This window comes from Simochromis diagramma, unplaced genomic scaffold, assembly GCF_900408965.1.
Source record: "Simochromis diagramma unplaced genomic scaffold, fSimDia1.1 OVJJ01000293.1, whole genome shotgun sequence".
In the NCBI taxonomy this organism is placed as follows: Eukaryota; Metazoa; Chordata; class Actinopteri; order Cichliformes; family Cichlidae; genus Simochromis; species Simochromis diagramma.
The window spans coordinates 23,530,627-23,553,131 of NW_024386801.1; the positions used below are offsets into that span (position 1 = coordinate 23,530,627).

At 38.8% G+C, this 22,505-nt stretch overlaps 1 protein-coding gene across 2 annotated transcripts in view; it reads left to right on the forward strand.

The window, feature by feature from the left end:
• The first annotated feature begins 846 nt into the window (after positions 1–846).
• Positions 847–22,505, forward strand: part of carmil2 (capping protein regulator and myosin 1 linker 2) — a 58,757-nt gene continuing 37,098 nt past the window's right edge. For both annotated transcript variants that reach the window (XM_040026660.1, XM_040026661.1), the window contains exons 1-27: positions 847–1,244; positions 6,380–6,483; positions 7,621–7,671; positions 8,183–8,242; positions 8,407–8,528; positions 9,050–9,147; positions 9,388–9,458; positions 9,608–9,681; positions 9,761–9,836; positions 10,699–10,787; positions 11,332–11,426; positions 11,916–12,002; positions 12,558–12,667; positions 13,295–13,372; positions 13,872–13,948; positions 14,773–14,877; positions 15,672–15,741; positions 15,858–15,939; positions 16,671–16,767; positions 18,108–18,162; positions 18,277–18,449; positions 18,651–18,719; positions 19,518–19,611; positions 19,930–20,016; positions 20,263–20,391; positions 20,635–20,751; positions 22,043–22,218. In XM_040026660.1, coding sequence (XP_039882594.1) covers positions 1,217–1,244; positions 6,380–6,483; positions 7,621–7,671; positions 8,183–8,242; positions 8,407–8,528; positions 9,050–9,147; positions 9,388–9,458; positions 9,608–9,681; positions 9,761–9,836; positions 10,699–10,787; positions 11,332–11,426; positions 11,916–12,002; positions 12,558–12,667; positions 13,295–13,372; positions 13,872–13,948; positions 14,773–14,877; positions 15,672–15,741; positions 15,858–15,939; positions 16,671–16,767; positions 18,108–18,162; positions 18,277–18,449; positions 18,651–18,719; positions 19,518–19,611; positions 19,930–20,016; positions 20,263–20,391; positions 20,635–20,751; positions 22,043–22,218 — 2,474 coding nt within the window. In that variant the 5' untranslated portion in view covers positions 847–1,216. The remainder of the gene's footprint in view (positions 1,245–6,379; positions 6,484–7,620; positions 7,672–8,182; positions 8,243–8,406; positions 8,529–9,049; positions 9,148–9,387; positions 9,459–9,607; positions 9,682–9,760; positions 9,837–10,698; positions 10,788–11,331; positions 11,427–11,915; positions 12,003–12,557; positions 12,668–13,294; positions 13,373–13,871; positions 13,949–14,772; positions 14,878–15,671; positions 15,742–15,857; positions 15,940–16,670; positions 16,768–18,107; positions 18,163–18,276; positions 18,450–18,650; positions 18,720–19,517; positions 19,612–19,929; positions 20,017–20,262; positions 20,392–20,634; positions 20,752–22,042; positions 22,219–22,505) is intronic.

The window sequence follows — 22,505 nt, forward strand, 5'->3', positions numbered from 1 at the left end:
ATTATAGATGATGTGAGAGGGCGGGTGTGTGTGTTTAGGGCCCGGATGGCTTGGGGATAGAAGCTCCTCTTGAGTCTCTCTGTCCTTGCCCGGAAGATGCGGAACCTTCTACCAGATTGCAGAAGTTGGAACAGTTTGTTGCCAGGATGGGACGGGTCCTTCAGTATCTGCGCTGCTCTAGTCCGGCATCTCCTGGTGTAGGTGTCCTGAAGCGGGGGGAGAGCAATCCTGCAGCAGCGTTCTGCTGTACGGATCACTCTCTGGAGAGCTTTTTGGTCCTTCACACAGCTGTTCCCAAACCACGATGTCATGTTCTGTGTGAGGATGCTCTCCACAGCGCCTGTATAGAAAATCCTGAGGATCTCTGGAGAGACCCTGAACTTCCTCAGTTGTCGTAGGTGATACAGGCGCTGCCTAGCCTTTTTGGTCTGGACCTGAATGTGGGCAGACATGTCAGGTCTGAGGAGATGTGGACACCGAGATACTTGAAGGACTGCACCCTCTCCACTGGAGCTCCATTGATGATGATGGGCTTGTAGTCTCTGTGGTGGTTAGAGATAACTACTAATGAAAAATATTTATAATTGATTCCATCATAATAAAAGTAAAAGTCATTAAACCCTTATTATGCTTTCATAAATATTATTTCTTTTATTTATCCTCTGACATTCAACATTTGATTAGTTCCTAAACTTTTAAACACGATGCACAACTTTGTAAAACTGCAGGTTTCCTGCAGTGTGGGGGTTAGCTTCAGTTCCTTCCTGCTTAGTCTTCTCTGTGTTCACAGTGTTATTGACTCACAACATGGAACAGGATGTGAGTATCTACGTTCACAAGCAGAGGGTGCATGCAAGCAGAGCAAGAAAGGTGACGTGTGTGCATGCATGCAGGGTGGAAAGAGAAAGAGGGTTATATGCAGATGTGCTCTGAAAAAGAAATCTTATGGTGGTTTCATGTGTGTACCTTCACACCTTTAGTATCTCCACGCTACATTTTCTTGTTTTACTATCTCCTCTGCTCCCTGCTCCTGACTCAGTGCAGTTGGATTTGTACACACTGTTTTATTAGATTAAAATCCGTCTTCTTTTTGTAAATTTGGCGGTATGGACATGCATCTTTCCTTTCGTTATTTCTCTAAGGAGCAGTACAAGATCACAGATTAACTTTTTGTGCATCTTCATATTAATTTCATCGTTTTATTGAAGTCCACAGAATGGAGGCTGTTTCCCAGAACCTGCAAGGTAAGCTGAGCCATTTTCAGCAGCAAAGTTAATGCGCTTTGATATTTCCGATTCTTTGAACATAGGATGATAGCATTGAAACACCTTAAAGGTTTTTACATGTATTTCAACTCAGTCTGTTTAAGCTGACCTAGTTAAAGCAAATGCAATCTAATCCAGGGGCTCCAAATGTTGCCATACTGGGTAAAAACGGGTGCTTAGCAACAAAATGTGAGACTTTCTGTCACAGAGATCATCTTACATGTATTTATTTTTGTCTAAAACTTCAAACATACAGTTTTAATGATGTAAGATTATTTATAAAGATGTAAATAATCTGTGCTTCAGTGATACTATCCATACAACTTTTTACTGGACTAAATCCTGACTTCATAAAAAACATCTGGTCTATACAGTTAAGTTAGGCTTTTCTTTTTCATTGAAACAAACTGTTTATGCCTAAAGGTCAGCTTCTCCTACTTAGTTACCGTCTGTGTTTCCACTTTAACAGTCAGTGACACCAACTGACAAAAAGAAGGAAACGTGACTCAGTGTGTGGTTTGTTAGCAGTGTTATGAACTGAATAAAGACAGTCCGATACCAGGACTCTCTGAAATTATTACTCTGTTAGTGCTCCGATTAATTTCTAAAGAAGGGTGGGTGCACAGCTGACCTTCAACATGCAGCGTTCTGCAGAAATTCAGTGTAATCTGAGCACATGATCGGTATTGTATGTAACACGTCCCTGAATTCAGCACAGCAGTCAGTTGCACTCTGACTGTCAGTATTTCCATGCCATAGACCTTGCCGGTGCCAAAAAAGCCTCTGAATAACAGTGAATCTGGCACTTGTTTGGTGAGGTGACTCCGAGAAATTTCTGTGCCATCTTAAAACTCTAAGCTACCTGAACTTCATTAGAAATGATCACCTAGTCATGTATAATCAGGGTTAGGGTTGGAACTACTAGGGCTCACTTCTGTAAAACATCAAACCCTGATTATACAGCTATTGCATAATAACAGTTTGAATGTTATCTCACAGATGTTTTACTGTCTCTGTGGGGGACGTACCTAATTTCTGTCCTTCAGCAACTTCTGAGCCTCAGGTTCATTTTATATCTGCTGCCCTTTAGATAGATTAAAACTAATATCACATGCTATTTATTTGTAGATACCGTTCAGGTATGTTTTTTATCAGCTTTTATTATTCATCATTGTCCTCGCTCTGTATCTGATTACTTGTAGGAAATTCAGAATGCTACTATTTGGCCACTTAACACCTGATCAATGTGTCCATCTCCTTTCAGTAGCTTACCGTTGCCCACGTCACCTATTTTCAAACTTGTCAGCCTCACCTACAGAGCAGTGTACTGTTGGTCTCTGAGGTCTCCTGAGGATCAAGAATCAAGAGTTTTATTGTCATACACACCATGTGTGAGTTTTATAAACTCTTGTAAAAGTCTTTCCCTTCTCATACAGGTACATACACAAACCAGATGTTATTGTAACTGCTGATTTTAACTCTGTTTGATTTATTGGGGAATTTGAAAAAGTAAGGTATCTAAAGCGACAAAAACCCCTCAAATATATCTACTATATTGAGTTTAACTGAAAGTCATTCACATTGAAAGTCGTTACAAATACATTTCCTTTCTGTGCTAAAGTTACAGGGCAAGTTTCCATTATTTCAGTTTGCCTCAAACCGCAGAAAAGAGGTTGCTGGGCAGTTTCAGATCTTGCACTACTTTTGCTTCTTTGAAAACTCAATTTCACAAGTTTACCAAAGTCTTAGCATTTCACAAATCACTATACTATCACTATGTAATTCCCTACACTAAAGTCAGAACTCCTGCCTGTTCGTTCTTAAAATGGGCTGGAAATAAGAACCACATGGGTAAATAAACAGAGTTTAGGATGGATGTCTTCATGCCTCACAAAGTAGGTGGTTTTTATAGGTGGTGTTTAAAGCCTGGTAATACGACTGTTTAACACGATGACAACAATGAACCAGCTCAGGTGCTGTAGCTCAGGTGGTAGAGCAGGTCAGCTACTAACCGGAAGGTTGGCAGTTCGATCCCAGGCTCCAGTCTGCTTGTCAAATATCCTTGGGCAAGATACTAACCCCAGGTTGCTCTCTGATGCATCCATCAGAGTGTGACTGTGTGTGAATGTTAGATAGTGAGCACTTAACACCCATTCACACAGTTTAGTGCTTGTGTGGTTAGGTGAATGAATTAGTTGTATAAAGCACTTTGAGTGCTCAGAGTAGAAAAGCACTATATAAGAACCAGTCCATTTACCATTCTTAAACCTTCCATTGCACGTGTTGTCACTTACCCTTCAGTCCCTGTACAACACTGAGGATGCTTTGGAATTTTCCCAGGGCCGCCCTTTGTCGGCCAGTTGTAACTCCTAATAACAAAATTTCTAGGTGCAGTGAAGATGCTGGTGGTGTACAGTGTGGAGGATCTCAGTTCAGGTTTTTGCAGAAATGGTCCTGTTTGCCTAGTGTCATCCACACTATACTGCCAAAAGTATTCACTCACCCACCCAAATCACTGAATTCAGGTCTTCCGATCACTTTCGTGGCCACAGGTGTATAAAATCGAGCACCTAGGCATGCACCGCTCGCTCTCAGGAGCTCCGTGAATTCCAGCGTGGGACCGTGATAGGATGTTACCTGTGCAACAAGTCCAGTGATTACATTTCCTTGCTACTGAATCAGAGGTGGCAAAAGTACAGACATTATGTACTTAAGTCGAAGTACAGATACTAGTGTTAAAAAAATACTCCAGTAAAAGTTAAAGTACTGATTCAACTTCTTTACTCAAGTAAAAGTGAAAAAAGTACAGGCTCTTACATGTACACAAAGTAAGAAAGTAAAAAGTAGCTCTTTGGAAGATGTTTCTACACTGAGTAGTCCTTCCCTTTAAATCGAACCTCTCTTCTTCCTCTCCTGTCCTGATTTTCTTATCTTTCTCCATCTCTGAGTGAAGTTGGCTCTCTTTCTTTTCTCTGCCTGTCAAATATAGCAGCTGGACCTTTAGCTAGCAACACACTGTGCAAATAACTGCACACAAACAGTTTGTGTGTTTGCTGATGTTTGTTGAACTGATAAAATGTGCATTTGAAATTACCTGCACCTTTAAAATAAGACTCCTTTATGCTCCTCGCTCCTCTTTTGTAGCACTAACTAGATGCTGAAGTACTGCTACCACAATTTAAATATCAACAAAAACAAAAATACCCATCGCACTTTAACCGCTGACTTTTTGCCTCTTCCATCTCTTTCTATGTGACATGTCCTGGTGAATAATACATGAACAGGACTGGTTTTCATGTGTTGCTGTTTAGGCTCAAATTGGTTTGATGTTTGGACGCTCACAGTGAAGTGAAATAATAACTCACCGTAAATATGTTAAAATTAATAATATATATATTTTTAAATTAAGTAATAAACCTGTTTTGAAAATGTAAGAAGAAAGTACATATACTTGTTCAAAATGTAGTGAGTAAAAGTAAAAAGTAGTCAGAAAGAAAACTACTCAAGTACAGATACCTGAAAATTCTACTTAAGTACAGTAACAAAGTATTTGTACTTTGTTACTTCCGACCTCTGTACTAAATATTCCACAGTCAGCTGTTAGTGGTATTATAACAAAGTGAGAGCAACTGGAACGACAGCAACTTAGTCATGTAGTGGTCGGCCACGTAAGATCACAGAGCAGTCCCTTAGTTTCAGTGTTGGGAACTCTTAATGCTTCAGCATACCAAGACACTTTGGACAATTTCAGGCTTCCAAATTTGTGGGAACAGTTTGGGGATGATCCGTTCCTCTTCCAACATGACTGCACACCAGTGCACAATGCAAGGTCCATAAAGACATGGATGAGAGTTTGGTGTGGAGGAAACCTACTGGTCTGTCCTCACAAATGTGCTCCTTAAAGAATGGTTATAAATAAACACTCCTAAACTATGGAAAGCCTTCCCAGAAGAGTGGAAGCTGTTATAGCTGCAAAAGGTGGGCCGACATCATATTAAACCCTATGGATTAAGAATGGGATGTGACTCAAGTTTATAGTTAGGTCCATATATATTTGGACACAAGTTTAGATTTTTTTTTTACCTGGTTATTGAAACGTATTTAAATAATAGTTATACAATGGATGTCATGTGTAGACTCTCAGCTTTCATTTGAGGGTATCTGCATTAAAATTGGATGAAGGGTTTAGGAGGGACCAAGGTAATTGGACAATTGATTCAAAGGCTATTTCGTGGGCAGGTGTGGGCAATTCCATCATTATGTCATTATTAATTAAGCATATAAAAGCCTGGAGTTGATCTGAGGTGTGGTACTTGCATATGGAAGATTTCACTGTGAACAGACAACATGCAGTCACAGGAGCTCTCCATGCATGTGAAACAAGTCACCCTTAAGCTGTGAAAACAGAAAAGAAAACATCTGACAAAGAACAGCTCATGATCCAAAGCAAACCACATCATAAACACAGCGGAGGCAATGTGATGGTTTGGGGTGTATGGCTGCCAGTCCCACTAGGACACTAGTGTTTATTGATGATGTGACACAGGACAGAAGCAGCCGAATGAATTCTGAGGTGTTCTGAGACAAGCTGTCTGCTCAAATCCAGCTACATGGAGTCGAACTGATGGGCGTCGTTTCATAATACAAATTGACAATGACCCAAAATATGCAGCCAAAGCAACCCAGGAATTTATTAAAGCAAAGAAGTGGAATATCCTTGAATGGCCAAGTCAGTCACCTGATCTCAACCCAACTGAGCATTTCACTTGTTGAAGGCTAAACTTTCGATAGAAAGGCCCAGAAACAAACAGCAACTGAAAGCCGCTGCAGTAAAGGCTGGCAGAGCATTAGAAAGGAGGAAACCCAGCACCTGGTGATATGAGTTCATGAGTTCAAGCCTTCAGGACTGGGTTTTCACCCACGAATTAGAAATGAACACTTTATTTTCAGTTATTTGGATGGACAACTATCCAGTCCTCCACAGAAGTGAAAACCTTGCTAGCCTTGTTTAAGGTGCTGCAGAAACAGGCACTTAATATTCAAACTGTGAAGATGTCCTTAAAAGTATGATAGCAATAGTGATGGTCTGCTTTTGTGTGTAATCCTGTGAGCAGATCAGATATCAGAGCTGCTGAAGCCTCACAGAGTCTGTCTGGTGACGCCTGTTATTTTGAACAACTCCAGTCTGACAACTGGAAGGTCAACCAACAGGTTTATGGTGAGTATCATTGATAAAAGCCAATACCTTTGGTCTAATGTTAATTTCACTATGACTGCTTTAACTAAATCTGAATCAGCTGGTGCTCTTACAGGATCAGCCTCATTACTACTTGTCTGCTAACAGTTTGTTTGCACACAGAAAACACGTTTATGTGGGCACCAGGGCCGCTCTGGCATCGGCATGTACACAAATCTGCCAGGAGGGGGCACTAAAAGATCTGTTTTTACACTGCGTGTGATTTAGGGTTAGACAAATATTTTTTATCAAGAGTCAGGATCACTTAAAGTTTACTTTCTTGTGGATTAAAGTAAAAATAAATAAATAAATGAATAATGTTGTTAAACTACTTTTATATTTTGTTCATTTATTTAAGGTGGATCAATGTATTCAAATAAATTTTATTGTCCATTATTGATTGAATAAAAAAATGGTAAAAAAAAAAAATATATATTACATATTATAAATTGATTATGTGTTTGTTAAAGTGTATTCTGACTTTTTTACTGTCAGAACTATAACCCGCTGTTTAAAAAGCTAACAATGTATGTATAAACATGTATGAAGGTTCTTAAAGCAGGTCACTGAACAACTTCAAGTTTAATGTTAATTTTTACGAAGTAAAGAAATTTACACTACTCTGTCAAAGGTAGAAAGGAATAAAATACAGATTTTTAAGAACATATATTTATGGCATGATTAATTAATGATTAATGATTGACACAAAATCAGAGTAAATAAACTGTTGTAAAAGTAATTTGGGCAACATTATTTTGTACCTATTTTGCACAAGAAGCTAAACTTTAGGTCATCCTGACATGTGACCAAATTTCATATGGTAACTTGTTTCCTGTGTAAGCAGAGTGGTAATAATGAGGATGACGCTCTACGAGCACTAACTGTCCATCTGAGAATTGCATTCGGCTGCTGCAACACTGACATATGGCACGGTTGCAGGAGCAGCATACCACTTGTGGACCTCAGTGCTACTGTAGTTTGGAGGTCAATGTAAAGGACCAAAATTGCATAACAAGACCTGACAAAAGGACACTGTTCCTCTGAAGCTGCAGGCATTGGTCTGTCAGTTTGATATCTAATAGCTTTTCTCTTTGTTTTTATGATGTCTGTTTCTCTTAGGTACTGAGTCTATGGAGAGGTTACGTGGTTATAAACAAGCAACCTATCAGGGTAAATTACAACGTCTCTTTTAAACCAAACCAGCTTAACTTAAACATTGTGTGATGAGGTTTGAAATAAGACAGGTTATTTTTTTCCTTACTGGTTCTTACTTGATAAATGACCATTGTGAGTTATGAGCCTTATGGATTATCCTCTCTGACTAGGACACTGTTTCTGGAGAGAGACAGAGCTGAATGTGCCAAACATTTTCTTTTTATATGTATGTGCATAAATGCCCCGATGCATCGGTGTACACAGATTCATTCTCACTGTGCATAGAATAAAGCAGTGTAGGACTGGGCGGATATGGCTTGCAGTGTAAAAGCACTGCATCAGTATCAGGCCATTTAACACTGCAGTGAAAGGATGGATTCGGCCGCACCACAGTTACCAAAAAACAATCACATTTTTAAATGGAATTTGTTTTCACTTTGTCTTTGTGTGTGTGTGTGTGTGTGTGTGTGTGTGTGTGTGTGTGTGTGTGTGTGTATTCACACTCATGCCTTTCTCTCATGCACAGGTGGAGAGCACCTTTAGCTACCTGGAGATTTGCGCCATTAATATTCATAGTCACATGAAGGTACACCATTTATCAGTGCCAATATATAACCTGTTTTTACATTAAATTTTTATATGCACTTATGCATATATAAAACACACATTAAGACAATATTTGATTCTATAAAAAAGACTCTAGTTTTTATATGCGGAGAGTAACACACGTATGGTACGGATGTGTTGCAGATTGTGTTGGAGACAGACAGACAGACTCTGTATTTCAGTGTGTTACACACTGAAGATCTTGAAGCCATAATCAGTCACATGACCGCCTCATTGAAGAGGATCTTTCCTGATTCTTCACCAGGGTGGGTCCGTCTTGCAGTGGGCTCGTACCAGTCTCAAAGCCAATGGCTTCTCAAATCACAGAAAACATTATATACTTATTATATACAGTGTGTGTTTTTAAAGATACTCCCCAAGTTTACATACAGTTTGATGAATATAGGAAACAATCATAGACTATATATAAAAGACGTAGCCACTACAATGTCATCAGCTGGTTTCCAAAGGCCTGTTGTTGCACAGTCAAAGTGAGCTTGTTCACCTTTGGGACCTTAGCTTTTTGAAATCAGATCTCACACATGGTAGATCTGTCCAACTTTACTAGGCTTTCAGGACAATAAACATGACTAGAAATTCTAAACGCAACACAATTATATATATTTAGTAAGACCTTAAGGCCAAAATACTTTGAGGTGTTTAATGAGGGAATAGATCAAGTGAGTCAAGACCTGAATTTCTGAGCTCCCAGTCAATAGACTCTTGGTCTGTCTGCAGAGTATTGCAGTTTCATGGGGTACATTTCATATTTTCCTTTAATCCTCAGAAAGCTGTTGAAGACAATTCCACCCGATCTCAAGGACAGACTCCTCACACTGATTGGTGCGATAGAGGAGCAGATGAACAGTCAGCCTGGCTACTGTGGTGTGTTTCATTTCCCAGTTTCAGATAATGTAGTTGGGATATCACTTACTGTACTAACATGTAAACATTTATAAATGTGTTGTACATACTGTGATAAAGCTAAAGACCATTTCAGTTGACCATAAACACCTTATGATTCAAACATTAGCAACACTAACTACATGATCACCGACAGTTTTGCATTTCAGAAAAACAAATGAATTTAAAACTAGAACTAATGTCTCTGAGTATCGTTCCCAGGAGGATTCTCTGATACCTATGCTGCTTTGTGTGATTTCAATGAGATGCCGTTTAGAGAAGAGATTCAGTGGGTATGTTAATGTTGCATCAACATAAAATCTAGTAATGCCATCTGCACCAAACTTTAGATGACTCACATTTGAAATAAATTCTAAAATTTTAAATCAATTTTAGCACTTTTTATACAAATTTTATAATTAATGTCAAACTGTTTATGCAGGATGTTGACAACATCTACTACATCCACAACTGGAGACAATTCAACCTGCAGGACTTCAGCCACTTAGACAGCAGGTGAGATACAGCATTATGATGGCTAATCCAGTCATACTTTACCGCTGTTACATACCTTCTTTGTCTCCTTTCCTCACAGGGACCTGGCATTGGCAGTAGCGGCTTTGTCCTTTAACCAGTGGTTTACAAAGATTTACTGCAAAGATCTCAAACTGGTACACTATGATTTTTATTTATTTATGTTTGAGTGTTTGAAAGAGTTACCTAAAGGTTTGCACACTTGAATCCAGCTTTTTCTCAAAATGACGACTATTATTCTCATGAATAAACTAAGGGGTCATTTAATAATAGGAACAAAATATGTGTTAGATCCAACACAACTGTCACAGAGCAAGACTGCGGTGCTGGAGATGTTATCAAACTGTGGAATCTATATGGAAATAGTTATTTGCTTTATTGTTTTGACTGTTATTTGCTTGTGACCCCATCAGTTAATAAGCTGATCAGATGATAATCTTCTTCTCCTTAGCTCTCATTTCAGGTGACATTCTTAAGTGTAAATTCATTTATTATGAATAATATTTAAAAACTATTAGAAAAGCATATAAAAAAACATAAAAGATTGATTTCTCTTGAGGGTTTTGGATCACAATCATTCATAAGTTGTTATGTTCGGGTGTGTGGCGTGGATCTAAATGGAGACACTCGAAGACACGAGTGGGTTTAAACAAGAAGCGAGCTGATTTATTGAGGCTGGTAAAGAGTACAGAGCTGGGGTCTGTAACTTGAGGCAACTGTTGTCGTCGTGATTTGGTGCGACATGAATGAAATTGAATTGAATTGAAATTTTGCTCTTTTCCATTCTTGATATCACTCCAGACCAAATTATTTCTAAGACCAAATACACAATGACAAAATAACTTGGGTTAAAAAAAATCCCCACCAGGACTTTATAAAAACCTCTCCCAGCTCCTGGATTCACGGCAGGCTTATTGTGCATGTGTTTATGGGCCACTGCTAATGCAAAAAAGAAAGTTGGAAACACCACTCTGCACGTTTCTTGTTTTGTTCTTTCAGTCAGTGGATATCCAGCAGCAGCTGACTTACCTGCTGTCGAGATCTCCCAGTCTGGAGGAGCTCTCGCTGGAGGCCAGTGGACTGAAGCTGTGAGTTTCTGTGTCCACATACAGACGGGTCAAAAATAAATGAAAAAACAGAAAGTGTCTCAGAAAGATGTGGGGTCATCATGGAGCCCAGGTGCTCTATTGATGAATGCATTATTATCATGCAGAAGAAACCACTAACAGCAGGAGAGAACACTGAGAGGACCATTAGTTTCAAACCAGCAGAATGCTCCCCACAGCTCAACAGAGCTCCTCACTGCACGTTTGAGCTTTTAACCATGACTTTAACAAAACCTGGGACTCTTGTCTCAGGACCCCTCCTTCTTGTGACAACATAGACCTTTGTTACTCTGGCTGAGTGTTTGCACTCGTCACAGGCCAAGCAGATGCCTCCTTTATGTTACTGCGGTGACTCAAGATCCAAACATCTTAATTGTATAAAACATTTGCACAATATCATGTATTTCAGGAAAATATATGTACTCAGGAAGAAATATTTTCACTTGTTAAACTAGGCAGACTTTAAATTACTTTGATTTACAGTGTAGTTTACAGGTATTGAGACTGACAATAATCTTCTTTACAGGGACTTTGCAGTCAAAATGGCTGCTGCCCTCAAAGAGCATGCCTCGTCTAGCCTGCAATCTATCAACCTCTCTGGCAATCCAATTGAAGACAAAGGTGAGCTTTTTAGATTTGACACCTGATTCATGTATGTGGTTGTGACGTGGTGTCTACTGCTGCAAATCATAATAACTGGTTTGTAGTTGTATGCCTTCACCAAACAGCTGCAGTTTAGATTCATGTCTGTGCAGACTCAGACAGTAATATGTATATAGTGAAAACTTTTATTAAAGGTATGAAGTGATTGGCAAACAAATTTGATTCTAGTAGAACATAAAAGCCTTCCTGAGAAAAGGCAAGCGTCACCAGCACAGACACATCATAAAATGCAGGTAGTAATCATAGATACCGAATAAAATGACTAAAAATAAGAATATTTTTGTTCTAAAAAGTGTCAAGTCAGTGAATGAGAATATACAAATCGCAGCAGAGTTGAATTATTATTAATGTCATTGCCTCTACCTGTGCTTTTCTGCAAAATATGTCCCTTTGAAAGACACTATTTTAACTCACAGTTGTGTTAATGTTTTGTGTTTTCACTGCAAGGTGTAATAGCGCTAAGTCAGAATTTGGAGAATCTGAAGAAAGGACTCAAGCGCCTCTCCCTGTCCAGGGTATCGATGACTGCCAGAGGTACAAACACTATAAACTGTAGAAATAACGTGCTGTTTTCATCAGTTTAATAAGGAGCAGAATGAAGACAGAATCGAGTAAATATGAAGAGGAGGTGAACACTCAGGACTTTTACAGTCTGAAATCATATATTGAATGCCAGAAAGAAACCATTCAGTAGAACATTTTAGTTGCTGAATGTGCTGCTTAAAAGTCACTTGACCAAAAGGTAATGTTGTTCCTGATGACCTTGCACTTCAAAATAAAAGCACTTCCTGTCAACACTGCATTGTACCACTAAATAATTATAATTAGTGTGTTAAAACACACCTCTTAGATACAAATTCGAACAAATGCTGAGTATAGTATGATCATATTTTTGTACAATACATCCAGGTATATCAGTTTTGCAGATTCCTCTTTTGCTCGTCTTTGAATGAATATGAAATGAATAAAAGGAGGATTCCTTCGGATATTTTGCCTGCCGCCATAAATGTGTTTCACACCATCTTTGCTGTTACATCCTTACCCCATTCAAAATAATCATTATTTGTGGTTTGATTGTTTTTTTTCCAGGTCTCGGCTGTCTGAGTCAGGTGTTGTCCTCCAGTCAAAGGTTCTCAACATCTCTGACCCACCTCGATCTGTCTGGTAACACCAGTAGCCTGGTTACTGAGGAAGCCACGGTACACTCTGCTTTATGTGTTTTCACATGATATGGATTGAAGACAAATGATGCAACGAATACTCTTACAGTACCTGCAGTACACGTACCTTTAACATCCAGAAGTGGTGCCGACTATTATCCTGACCTTGCTTGCAACCAGCTTCACTGGTTTGCTGAAACATTTCAGCTTGTGGTCTTCACAAGGGTAATCATCACCGAAGGTCCAATACGTTGCTCATGCAACAAAGTATTTCTATGTACAACAAAGGTTGCTGGACTTGTAACATGTTGTCCAAGCACCGTGAAAGTAAGTGAAGGTTTGCCAGAAACAGCAACTCTGTTTCAAGACATACGCTGATGGTTTTCCATCCTGGATAAGAATGTAGACACGTACAGAGCCTAAACGTTTTCTCCAGTAGAGTCCAAATAATGGATTCTGATTTCAGTCAAGCAAGTCTTATGTTTATCACAATATCCTATAAATATTCTGGAAATTATTTTCTTGATTCTTACATTCCTAAGTTAATGCTGGCCTGTTAGGATGGTGATTGTGTCTCTCCTTGTCATCATTTCAGCTGCCTAGTCTCTGAAAGAAACCATGTCTACATAACTCAGACTTTATGATGCATCTGTGTGTCTCTTGCAGTTTCTCTTCAAGTTCTTGTCCAGTACAAACTCTCTGTCTTATCTGGACCTCAGTGATACCAGCTGCCCTCTGGACACAGTCAGTGACATACTGTTTTTATAACTGTGGACTTCTTTCCATCATCTCATTGATTTCTCATTGATTGATATTTGGAAGAATCAGAGGCCATGGTTGGATCTCAACAAAATGGATAAAACAATAAAACAAACCAAAATCAGTGACCTCATAGCTTGTGCCCAAGACCAATCTGTACTACATTACATCTATGTTAATATTTATGTTTTATCCACTCATATATCCAGTTTGATAGCCTCCCCAGGTCGCCAGTCTGATGCAGGGCCAACACATAGAGACAATTATCATCATTATTATTATTAATATTATTGTTATTATTATTATTGTTATTATTATTATTATTATTATTATTATTATTATTATTATTATTATTATTGTTATTGTCATTGTTCTTGTATGCACAGTATCAAAACAATGGTTTGAAACAATTGCTTCAGATGCTTGTATTATACTTACTTTCTGTAGATAACTTTCGCTCACTTTAACCTTTCTTTTCATGCAGTTATTTGTGTCGCTGTCTGCTGGATGGTGTTACAAACTGGTGCACCTTAACCTGGCCAGGAATCCTTTCAGCCACAGGTCAGCTCCACTGTCCATATCTGTAAACTCATTGGACTTCAGTTTCTTAGTTGCTTTGAAATGCAGCAGCTTTTGAAAACCAGCAGAGGGCATTCCAAGCCTATGGAGTCATACTGCGACAATTTATAGGATCAACCAGTCCACAAGTTTACTTAAACAACATTAATGAACAAATTAAATATGAATATTCACCACAGTACTGCAGTACCTCAGGTTACAGTCTGAGAACATAGTAGCATGAAGTGTTCAGAAGGAGCTTTGACAGCATGTGTACAAACTGGCTTATACCATAAACAAGTGGCTTTTACAACATATCACCTGATGTTGTTGAGAGTTGTTAAAGTTGTTAATACCTTTAAATGTGAAACGCCTTTCACCATAGAAAAAAAGAGCAATTCCAGAATTAGTAGATAATTTAGGTGTCAACATAAATAAATAAATCAGTAAAAAAAAGATGTCCCATAATTTCTTTCATCCAACTGGTGTTTTTATAACAATATGCTTGGTGCTGTGTTTGACACAATCTTGTTACAAATTCATAGGAACTTGAAAAATGATATTTAATATTTTCCATATACACAATATATTAAGCCATTAAAAAGATATCATATTAAACTGTCATCAGCTGATAAATTCGTAGATTAATTCACTGATAGATTCAGAGATCGAGAGGTATCTACTAAGTTATCTATTAATTGAAAGGTTGAATATGTGAACCTGATCCAGACACCCTGCTGTCTTCATTAATGTTTATGTGACTACTACAAGAAATCTCTTTCTTTCTCTCTCTCTCCCTCTGTGTGCACGTGTGTGCACGTGTATAGAAAGGTGCAGGAGGTCACGAGGAGCATTCAAGAGTTCTTTAGTCAGAGCTGTGAGCTGAAATATGTTGGGCTGTCTGCAACCAAACTACCTCCACAAGCTCTCAGGTGTGTCCGCACACTGTCACATTATAATATGACATGACAGCTCACTGTTGGCCGTGGGAACTGTGAAGTGGCTGAAAAAGTCTGGCTAAAAATGTAGTTAATTAATGAATGAAGCCCTGAAATGGAAATTAAAATACATGTTTTTGTACTTTTATATTCTAAATCAGTCACACGCAGCTAGTTGAGACGTTTTTTTGTACAGCTATATTTCGCCACCGCTACACCGTAGGCACTTTTCACACTGCATTTCAGAGTAATGCTAATGACCACAAAATTTCTTTGTGGGTTTTATTTTCATCAGTGTATTTTATCAGTGCTTTGCCATTGACCTTTCATTTTTGTGAATCATTACGTAACTCAATAAAAACCTGTTTGTTAGCTGTGCTTAATGACGTCAGACAGCAGGGGAAAAAACGTGACGGTTGATGTTAGTCAGCGGTGGCAACCTTAGTTGTATTTAATATGACAGCATTTTTGACTTGGTTAGAATAAAGATGAATAAAAATATAGTTTTTCCACCTCTCTTATCACAACTACTGTTGTACGTACTAACCGTGAAGCATCCCATGTATCAGTAAGAGATGTTTTGAAGCGCTTTAGGTTCATATGTGTGAAAGTTTTTGTCAAACTATATCTTGTTAGGAAATACTAGGTTAAAAAAGCAACCATTGCTTACCTTCAGAGTACTACTGTCCACACTGCCAGCACATTTTGTACTTTCTAAAAAACAATTACAAATACTGACGAACTAGTAGTCTGTGGTTAATGAATCTATTGATATGTTTTGCAACCAGGTTATTACTGCAGGGTCTGGCAACCAACAAACGACTGTTTGGGCTGGAGTTAGACCTAAGCAGCTGCGAGGTACACACTCACATACCCTCATGCAGAAAGAATAGCTTTTTTCATTTATGATGAATGGTAGCATCCACAGTAGGTACATGTTTTAGACCAATAAATATGTGTTTGTTTATGTGTAGCTACGTTCAGCAGGAGCCCAGGTGATACAGGAACACATCTCTGAAGCCACAGCCATCAGAAGTCTGGATATCTCTGACAACAGTATGCAAAACAACTTTCTTACACACAAATCCAATTATGCCATATAAAACCTGCAAAACTCATTTCAGTACATTGAAGTTCAGGCTCACAGTCCCCGCTCTAACTCATCCCAAAGGAGTTCTAACTCAGTCAAGTTCTTCCACACCAAACTGTCTCATCCATGTCTTTATGAACTCTGCTTTGTGCACTGCTGTGCAGTCGTAGTGCAACAGGAAGGGGCCATCCCCAAACTGTTCCCACAAAGTTGGGAGGATGAAATCCAAAATGTCTTGGTATGCTGAAGCATTAAGAATTCCTTTGACTCCAGAGAACACGTCCACTGCTGAGTCCACTAGCAGCACTTTGACAGGCTTGGATGCAGCTGCACGGCCATGGAAACCAACTCCATGAAGCTCTTGATGCACTGTTTATCAGCTAATCTGAATGCCACATAAAGTCTGTTGTGACTGACTGAACCCAAAGTTGGGGACTTCTGTGTGTGACAGTGTATCTCTGAGTTCTTTGCCTTATTTTGTCAAGTGCTTATTTTCAAAGTCAAAGTATTTTTCCTCTCCAGAGTGAGAAGATTGATAGCACCCTCATAACTATAACCTTAATATGATCAACAACAATTTGACAGTTAGCTTTTTTTCACTACATGAATAATAAGAGAATTATTAAAATACAGTAAACCCATTTACACCAGGAAGAATGAATGCTTCCACCACTTTTCCCTTGCTCTCTGACTGTAGGTTTTGAGAATGACATGGTGACCCTGGTTCTGTCAGTCGGCCGATGTCAGTCTCTTCGACATCTTGCTCTGGGGAGAAACTTTGCCATGAAATCCAGGTATGATGAAAAAGATTAAGAGGTCGCCTTACTCTACCACCACATTGTCTACTGACATCAGTTTATCACACTGACCCTTCACAATGTTTAAAATGCTTGCATATAGCAAATACAACTGATTATCTCATTTGAATGTTCATTAAAAGTAAGTGGTTATACATAATAGTAGAGTCCGCTGTGTGCAGCGGGTCATCAGAATAGAAACATAAAAATGGTGGCCATCACTTTTATAGAATAAGATTGTCAAAGACGCCAACTGAAATGCAGATGTTCACAGTTATATGTAGGGGTGCACATCAGTGGTCCACATTCACTGTCAAAATAAAAGATGCGCACCAGATAAGATGTTGCAACGCGCGTTTGCATCCATACAAAAGGCAGTGTTTTTGTCCACTAGAGTGGGATTTTCACGGCACATTCCGCACCACATCTCTGTGCGTTCATCATTTGTTTGAAGCCAGCTCACCTCCTGCAACCACCTTTCCGAGAATACGTGCTTCTTTTGCGGTTCGAACTCCTTCTGACATTTCTTTGGAGGTGGAGGAACACCAAAGTAATTGCTTAAAGGAGCTTCTTCAACATCTTTAAGAGTTCTAAACAAATGTCTGTCCTCCTCCAGAAAATCTTATGTACGCAAACACGCATTGCAACTTCTTATCTGGTGCACGTTTTTTATTTTGACAGCGAATGTGCACCTGCGGACCACTTATGTGCAGCCCTGGTTATATGTTTTCAAACTGAGTAACTGAATTCAATTAAACAGCATTTGCATGATATAAAATTTGTATCGCACACAAAGTATAGTAATAGTAATGTAAAAAAAACAGAAACTGCAACATCAGCAACTGTAAAGCTGCACTTTCAGAATCTGTAACATCATCGCTCAGTATTAATGCAGCAAACTGATGCATGATTTGGACAATATGGTAACATCATTTCTGTGGTAGAACATAGACATAGGTCGGAATATTTCCAGGTCAAACACACATTTGACCTATTTATCATAATCCAAGCATTTATCGGCATTTATGTTCCTGCCTCTAGCTATATTGGTCCTAGATTCATAAGCTGAGTTTCTCTTTTCCATAGACACCAGGTGTTGTTACAAGGTACACAAAGAACTATCACTTTCTGCCACCCGTTTGGCTCAACCCACAAAACGTGCCACTGCTAATTAAATTTTTCAGATCACAATATTTATTTCAAAGACAGTGCTATTTGTAAACTAGTCAGCCTGTAGTTTAAAGAATGTAAATCAGTAAATGTATTTTCTCCTTGTTCTTAAGTTTTTCTCTTCTTTCTCCCTTCATTTCATGTCTGCCTACTTTGCTATCGACCAGAGCGCTCACTGACGTTCTTCAACGTATAGCTCAGCTAATCCAGGATGAAGAGTGTGTGAGTGAAACCTTCAGTGTACTTTAATGTAATTCAGTAGCCCTGCACTGGATGTCCAGCCTGTCAGATGTGTTACCCTGCCTGTGACCCTGAAATTGAAATCTGTGTTTGCAGCCCTTGCAGTCTTTATCAGTGTCTGACTCCAAGCTGAAGACTGGGATGCACATTCTGCTGAGTGCTTTGGGTGGTCATGCTGCTCTGGTTGAACTTGACATTAGTGGAAACTTTATTGGAGATACAGGAGCTAAAATGCTGTCCAAAGCCCTGATGAGTAATACCAGCCTGAGGTGCACATGTAAACACACACACACACACTCTCTCTCTCTCTCTCTCTCTCTCTCTCAAGAATGTTTGTAATTAATAAATGTTCTAATCCAAAGAGCTAATTAGTGAATTAAAGATCATCCTTTCAGAGGCAGAGAAAGTATGAAATATCAGTGGAAGACAGAGCTGTATTTCCTCAAACTGACTGATCTCTCTTTTTTAAGGACTTTAACATGGGACAGAAACAGTGTGACTGCTAGAGGTTTCCAGGATGTAGCAGATGCCTTGGAGAGGTCATGGACACACACACACACACACACACACACACACACACACACACACACACACACACACACACACACACTCACACACACACTCACACACACACACACACTTGTTAAATAGCAGCGTCCAGGTAAATGTCAAAAAACGCTTTGCTGGCTTTTACCAGAAAAAATGTTTTTTAAAATATACAATTCCTTTGAAACACTGGCTGCTTTTTCACTCGTGTTTAGTCCAGTCCTTATAGCTGACAAATTTCAAAGGAATGTTTTGTGTGTTCACTTGTTTATTTGATTCCTAAGCTGCTTAAGACTGATCTACATAAACATAAACATACAAACATAAAAATGGCCCCTAACCCAAGGAATGAACCAGTAACATGTCTACATATAATAGACAACTTATCAAAGAACCATTTAAATCATATATTTATGCAACAGAACAAAAAGCAGCCGATAGCCACAAAAGAGCTTTGTAATGTCTTTCAAGATGCTTCGAGAATTATTCCTGAAGACTATTTAGAAAAATTATATGAGAGAATGTAGACTGTGTTGAAGAATAAAGGTGGTCATATCATAGAAAGGCAAGTCCCAATAAATTGTTGCACCTAGTTCCCATTTTCCTATTAAATATTTTTAAAAGAAAGACAGACTCAATATGGGTGACGGTGCAGTAGTCAGCTCTGGTACTTCATAGCAAGAAGGTCCTGGGTTTGAATCCAGTCTGATGCTCTGTGTGGAGTTTGCATGTTCTCCCTGTGCACAGTTAAACAGATCCATAATTTGATGTCAGGTTTCTTTGTTATGTAGGAACTTCACTCTGCAGCACATGTCTCTTCCCCTTGCCGATATCACACCGAGTTACCGTAGCAACCCTGACAGAACAAAAGAGGCCCTGCACAAGGTCAGTGTGTTTAGCAGGTTGTTATTTAAGATTGTATGTGTTTTATGTGTTTAGGGCAAGGGTCAATTTATTTTTACCTCACAGTTGAAGTTCATGTTTTCTCTTGTTTTCTATTGCTGACAATGTGTTTTTTGGACATCAGAGAACTGAGACAGCAAATGCAGCCAGCATACACATCTAACAGATTCATTGTACTCTATGTAGCGATACAGTCCAAATTTATATTATATATAGTAATATATATTAATTGTTGTTTGGAAAGGCTTCTTCTTTTTCTGGATGTCAGCTGCGTGTCTTTGTTTGTGTGTGTGTGTTCAGATTCAGCAGCATTTAGACAGAAACAACCAGAGACAGTCTGACAGCATAGAACTTCGACAAGTCTTTAGAACTCAACAGTCTGAAAAGGTAAGCCAGTAAAAATACAAGATATTAATTTATGTAACTACAACATCATAACTAGTAATAGTTGCTGCTCAACCACAAATGATTTTCCTTACAAATGTGGCTCATTTTAAGGGGAATTAAACAGGCTTCACAGCTTAATTACCAAGAAACATTGTTACAACAAAGAAATAATTGACCAAATGAAAATTACCTTACTCTTTGTACTAGGTCATATAAATCTTATGTGTATGTTGTCCACCGTTTTAGCTCATCCATGGAATGTGTCGCCAGTTAGAGAGCAGCCTTCAACGTTTAAGCCACTGTAGCATTCAAGAGGACCAAGCTGATGTCCTCAAAGCGCACGAGGTGCTGCAACATGCCAGGGACTCTTTAAAGGTACATGCTTCAAAGTTAATTTTGGATATTTAAGCATATTTAAGTATGTTTTGATTGTTTTCCTCCTACCTTTGCAAATACAGGGGGACAGAATATAAGATACAAAAAACCTCTTTTAAATGAAGTGAATGCTTTTTGAATGAAGTCAAGCATTAGCCTGTAACAATATCCTCACTAAAGTGACCAGGGATTGTAAATGATGCTGTATGCCACCTAATATTTCTTTTGGTATTATTTGTATAGCTGCTGCCGTCGCTATATGAGGTAGGCAGGAAGTGCGCCTCCGATGGAGACTTTGTGAACAGCATCCTTACTGACACGGCTACTGCACTGACCAATGAGTTCACTAGGAGCATACAGGTAAACGTTTAGAAAGCACTCACTGTGTGCACACGCGTACACACACACGTTCAAGAAATATGAGGATCCATGTCCAACTTCAACTTCAGCAACAACAACGAGCACACACAGGTAGCCCAAATCAAACATGAATAAATTCTTGAAAAAAGGCTTCGCTTGCAAATAACTTGGGGGCTTCTTCATCTACAGAACACAGTGTAGTTCAAAGTATCTGAGAATCCCCAGAAAGCTTAGTTAATATAGACTGAGGCAAAATAGAGTAGAGCCATGTAGTCTGAGCAATCAAAAAATGAATTTATTTTGGAATGGATGCTGTTTTTTCAGCTAGCTACATAATTTGTCTGCTAAAGTTTTAAAAATAAGCAAAAAAAAATTGCTGTTTTAAGCCTTTTCTTAAAGTTGTCTATATTATTTCCAATTAAGTTAAGGGTGTTAATGACGTTTGAAAATTCTGTCTTTAATTTTAAAAAAACTCATACTTGTATTTATGTGTATATATATTTTAAAAAGAAAAAGAAAATAAAATGAAAAAATTAGACAAAAAAGTGTGCAAAAAGCGATCAGAAATGAAAATTATGTAACATAATACCATGTTCAAACTATTACTGTAAGTTCTTAAGGCTATTTGGGAGTTTAGTGAAGCCAAACGGTAACATTTGAAGCAATTTCTCATCACACCTCACATTTCTCTCAGATGATGGTGGTTAATTGACTTTGCAAGATTTGCAATGACCCAACTTGTCACAACATGCAACCTTGTTAGTGTGAACGTCATCAACAACAGGAGCTCTCTTGGGTGACGGTGGTGAAGATGTGATGCGCAGTGATGGGCGTCCCCCTTTGTGAATTCAAAGGATCAGGCTAACGTCTGCCTGGAAGCTCTTTTGTTTCAGTGGCTTTTGGACACCAAGTAGTTTACAGTCAGGGTGTTAAATGCATTGACAACACCGAGCGTTACAGTTTTGAGTTTAATGCCGGATGTGACATGTATGTGACAACGATATTTGACAAATGTCATCTATATCAAACTGTTTTAGAAACGTTGCCAGACTAGGTTATATGTGACATGTTATTTAACGATTAGAATTGTTGAATGGGTTTAAATTTACCTTTGGTAAGAGAGAGCTGGGGTTTTAAAATTAGTTAGCTGCCCAGGTGTGCTGCCATTTTGGAAATGATGTCATGGGTGCTTGCCAGGTCAAGCTTGGTCTTGAGGGAAGATTGTTTAATGCTGTTTCGTCTTCAGATGCCCAGTCTTGTCCTTACTGAAGTCCTAGTCTCTGTGTTCCAGGAGCTGTCTCAAAGCCTGATGAGACACGCTGATGCTTTGTACCCACGGGTGGTCCAGCGGTCTAGTGTGTGTGAGTGTCTTTCAGAGTGTGTCTCCAAAAGAAGCACACAGACACACATATTCATAAGAAGCACTCTGGTGGAGAGCACAGGGCACATCATCAACAACAGACTGCAGTAAGGACATTTCCACAGAGCAGTGGTTAACATTTAGTTAATGTTTTTAATGAGATCCCTTATGAGTTAGTACCTATCAGTACCTATTACATATCAGTAAAGTCAATGCACATCATATCAGGATTAGAGATATTGTAGGAGGGCCCTATTTGATGAGTTAAATAAAGATTATTTAGTGTGACGGTTCCATGCTCAGTGTATACATTATAAACATTATAGACTGAAATGTACACGTCTTTGTCTTTTTTCAAAGTTAAATAAATAAATGCCTGATAGGTATGAACCCT